Below are 3,310 nucleotides of genomic sequence, written 5' to 3'. Positions count from 1 at the left end.
TATGAAGGAGAGTCCTCGACGCTTGGGTGCCTTTCATCCTCTCTCCAGGTTCATAAGGTTTCCAGAGGCAAGCTATTATGGAAGTGGATACCACTCACTCCTCCTTCCACCGATAGTTTAGTATTACCAGGAAATGTTTTGGAAGCTACTGGTGAATTCCTGTTTGCCCAGTTTGGTCATATCCTATTGTTCACAGTAAAGTGGCTCTTTAAAAAGAGAAACCAACTTTTCTGGGTTGGTATCACATCAGTGACACAGTGCAGAACGAGGAAGGGTTGCTGAAGGATTCAAACACCTGTAAAGCTTTTCCAGAACACGGTAAGTACAGAAGTCCTTTTCAGTTCATATCCTGGGACACTGAACATAGATTGCAATATGAAGAGGCATGCAAAAGGGATTCCAATAAAAATTCTTTTGCACACTGTTATTGGATTAACTAGTAAAAATTCCAATTTCTCTCTTTAACCTGAATGATGAAAACTCAGAAATTTTGTATTTATTCAAACAGGTTTCTTTGATGAAAAAGACTATGACCTTGGAGTTCTTGAAAAATGTTACCATGCAGCCATCAACCATGGTGTATAATGATATAAAAACAAACCATGTAACATTTCATTCCATAATTCATTTGGAACTTTTTCCTTTGCAGAAAAGCATATTTCTTTGACTTTCTTGAGAGAAAGAACGTTTGAAATTATGAAGGCAGCTAAGGTTCTACCTGTTTTTGCTTTTGGTAAGTTAACATCCTTAGTTAGCCTTGGCACTTCTGAAGATTGGTCAGATAACACTTTAGATGAGATACCGTCCTATAAGCTTAGTAGCAATTCTGGTCTTTACACGTGCTGTGTTATGTCTTGGGCTCGTGATTATTTCTCTGGTTTCACAGATTCTAAATGCTTGATAATTGGCCAAATGGCTGTCAGTTTGAACCCATCTAGAGGTGGCATGGAAGACAAGTCTGATAATATGCTTCAAAAAAGGCACAGCCATTTAAAATTCTGTGAGGCAGTTACTCTGCACACATTGGATTCCCATGAGTATGAATTGAGTCTACAGATACTCATGGGGCAGATTTATTTTACTTATCAGTGTTTCACCTTCACGAGGTTTGAAGAATTGACTTTAAATGATCCATATTCTAAGGCATCCTGAAGACTCAGGTGATGGCCACATGCAGTGTACAGACAGCATTCGGGAGCCTGCAGGACATGCACCAAAAAGCTTAGTTATTCTGATTATCACTCTACTGTAGACTGAGTAGACTGAGTGACGGTGGAGAGTTCACCAAGGCCAATCACAGATCCTAATACATTTTTGGCTTCTGAGGTGTATAAAACATACAGAATTTAAGACAAATAAAGGGCTCAAATAATATTGCTAAATGTGGCAGGACTAACGTCTTCCATTCCTTCCCGACTTTCCCTGTAGTGTTCCTTCTGATCGAGGGCGGTGCAGCCTGGTCTTACAGCACTTCTCCACATCCCATGAATTACAGCGATGCAAGTGCCTATTGTCAGAGACAGTACACACACCTAGTAGCAATCCAAAACAAAGAAGAGAATAACTATTTGAACTCCCTGTTAAACTATTCATCAAGTTACTACTGGATTGGAATCAGAAAGGTCAATGGTGTGTGGACTTGGGAAGGGACCAATAAGCCTCTGACAGAAGAAGCTAAGAACTGGGCCCCAGGAGAACCAAACAATAAGAGAAATGATGAAGACTGTGTGGAGATCTACATCAAGAGAGAGAAGGACACCGGCAAGTGGAATGATGAGAGTTGCAGCAAACCCAAGTTTGCCTTGTGCTACACAGGTAGGATGTTTGGGGCAGCAGAGGGAGATACTTTCATTGCGAGAATATCCTGATGATTGGTTTACTTTATGTAAAAACCAGTTTGTTTTGTGTCAATTTTAGGTTTTAAAACATACACTGTGATTTTAAAAAGTTCTGTTTAATAAGTTTCTCCCTTTGCTTCATTGTGTAAAAGTAGTGGGGTGCGGGGAGATGGTGAGGGAGGGGTGGGGGAGGGAGGGAGAGAATTTATCTATTAACTCATCTGTCTGCTAATAAAAAAGCTGGTGCTTGGAGTTCTTTCGGAGTATCTCTGAAGAAAGATCTGGCGCCCCCCCCTGCTGAAAAAGTCAGCCCTTGAAAATCCCATAGAGCGTATTTCTGCTCTGAGCACTTGGCGACAGCCCTTGGTGGACATAAAGTGCCTTTTATATAGAGAATGTGTTTTAGGAATTGTTCATCTATAGTAGGGGCTGTTCTCAGATCCTGTCAGGAGGTGAGTATTCTGTGGTTGGCATTAGCTGCAGCTATACCTGTAGTGCCGCTCCTTAACATTTATGTTGGAAAAAACACGATCTTAAAAGTCCCAGTTAGCATTTTTGTTCAGTGTCTCAGCTAAAATCACTGGGATTGTGTATCACTCATTGTCCATGGTAGATAAAAATTTAAGTAAACCTGTGGTTGGGGCAGTAATTATTCTCTTAGTTATCAGCTCTGTTTCCCACAGCTGCCTGTACGAATGCATCCTGCAGTGGTCATGGGGAATGTGTGGAGACCATCAATAACTATGCTTGCAAATGTGAACCCGGCTTCGGTGGTCTCACCTGTGAGCAAGGTAAGTCTGGACCACATCTCTCCTTTCACTTGGGATGGTGACCCCATCTCATGTCCTAACTGACTTGGCATTGTTTTTCTTTCCCTTGGTCTTTTCCCATTGGTTAAATGGTAGTGAAGAGCTGAGGTCATAGAGCTGGAATCCTTGAGTGCAAATCTTATGTTTGCTGCTTACTAGCAATGGGACCTTGAAAAGTTGCTAACTCCCTGGTTCTTAGAATTCTCATTTGTACACTAGAGATGATGCTAGTACCAGCTTCACAGGCTTGCACCCAGGACAATGTGAACCTAATCTATCTGTAGTGCTTGGCACACAGCACACTTTCAGTACACTGAGAAATTAAGAGTTCCCTGTGCACGTTCATCTTGTCCAGTGCAGGGAAGGACAGAAGTGATTGAGTTTCCTTTTTCAGTTGTGGCCTGTGAACCACAGAGGGACCCTGAACATGGGAGCCTGTCTTGTATCCATCCTTTGGGGAACTTCAGCTACAGTTCTTCCTGCTCTGTCACCTGTGATGAGGGTTACCTGCCCAGCAACACGGGGGCCACTTGGTGCACCTCCTCTGGGGAGTGGAGTGCCCGCACCCCGGCCTGCAATGGTGAGTGTCTTTTGAATAAACATTCTCTACCTCATCCTGGTTTCCTCAATTATCTATCCTAGTTCTTATCCAAAATCTAGAGT

The 3,310-nt window shown here is 42.4% G+C and overlaps 1 protein-coding gene across 1 annotated transcript in view; it reads left to right on the top strand.

Annotated features, from left to right (window-relative positions):
• The first annotated feature begins 1,439 nt into the window (after positions 1–1,439).
• LOC102857935 (E-selectin-like) overlaps positions 1,440–3,310 on the top strand; it is a 9,677-nt gene continuing 7,806 nt past the window's right edge. The window contains exons 1-3 of the mRNA XM_006887456.1: positions 1,440–1,815; positions 2,522–2,629; positions 3,042–3,227. Coding sequence (XP_006887518.1) covers positions 1,485–1,815; positions 2,522–2,629; positions 3,042–3,227 — 625 coding nt within the window. The 5' untranslated portion in view covers positions 1,440–1,484. The remainder of the gene's footprint in view (positions 1,816–2,521; positions 2,630–3,041; positions 3,228–3,310) is intronic.

This window comes from Elephantulus edwardii, unplaced genomic scaffold, assembly GCF_000299155.1.
Source record: "Elephantulus edwardii isolate Elephantulus edwardi_28Jun2011 unplaced genomic scaffold, EleEdw1.0 scaffold00057, whole genome shotgun sequence".
In the NCBI taxonomy this organism is placed as follows: Eukaryota; Metazoa; Chordata; class Mammalia; order Macroscelidea; family Macroscelididae; genus Elephantulus; species Elephantulus edwardii.
Note: the sequence above shows the minus strand (reverse complement) of the source record. Positions and strands in the feature narration are given on the sequence as shown.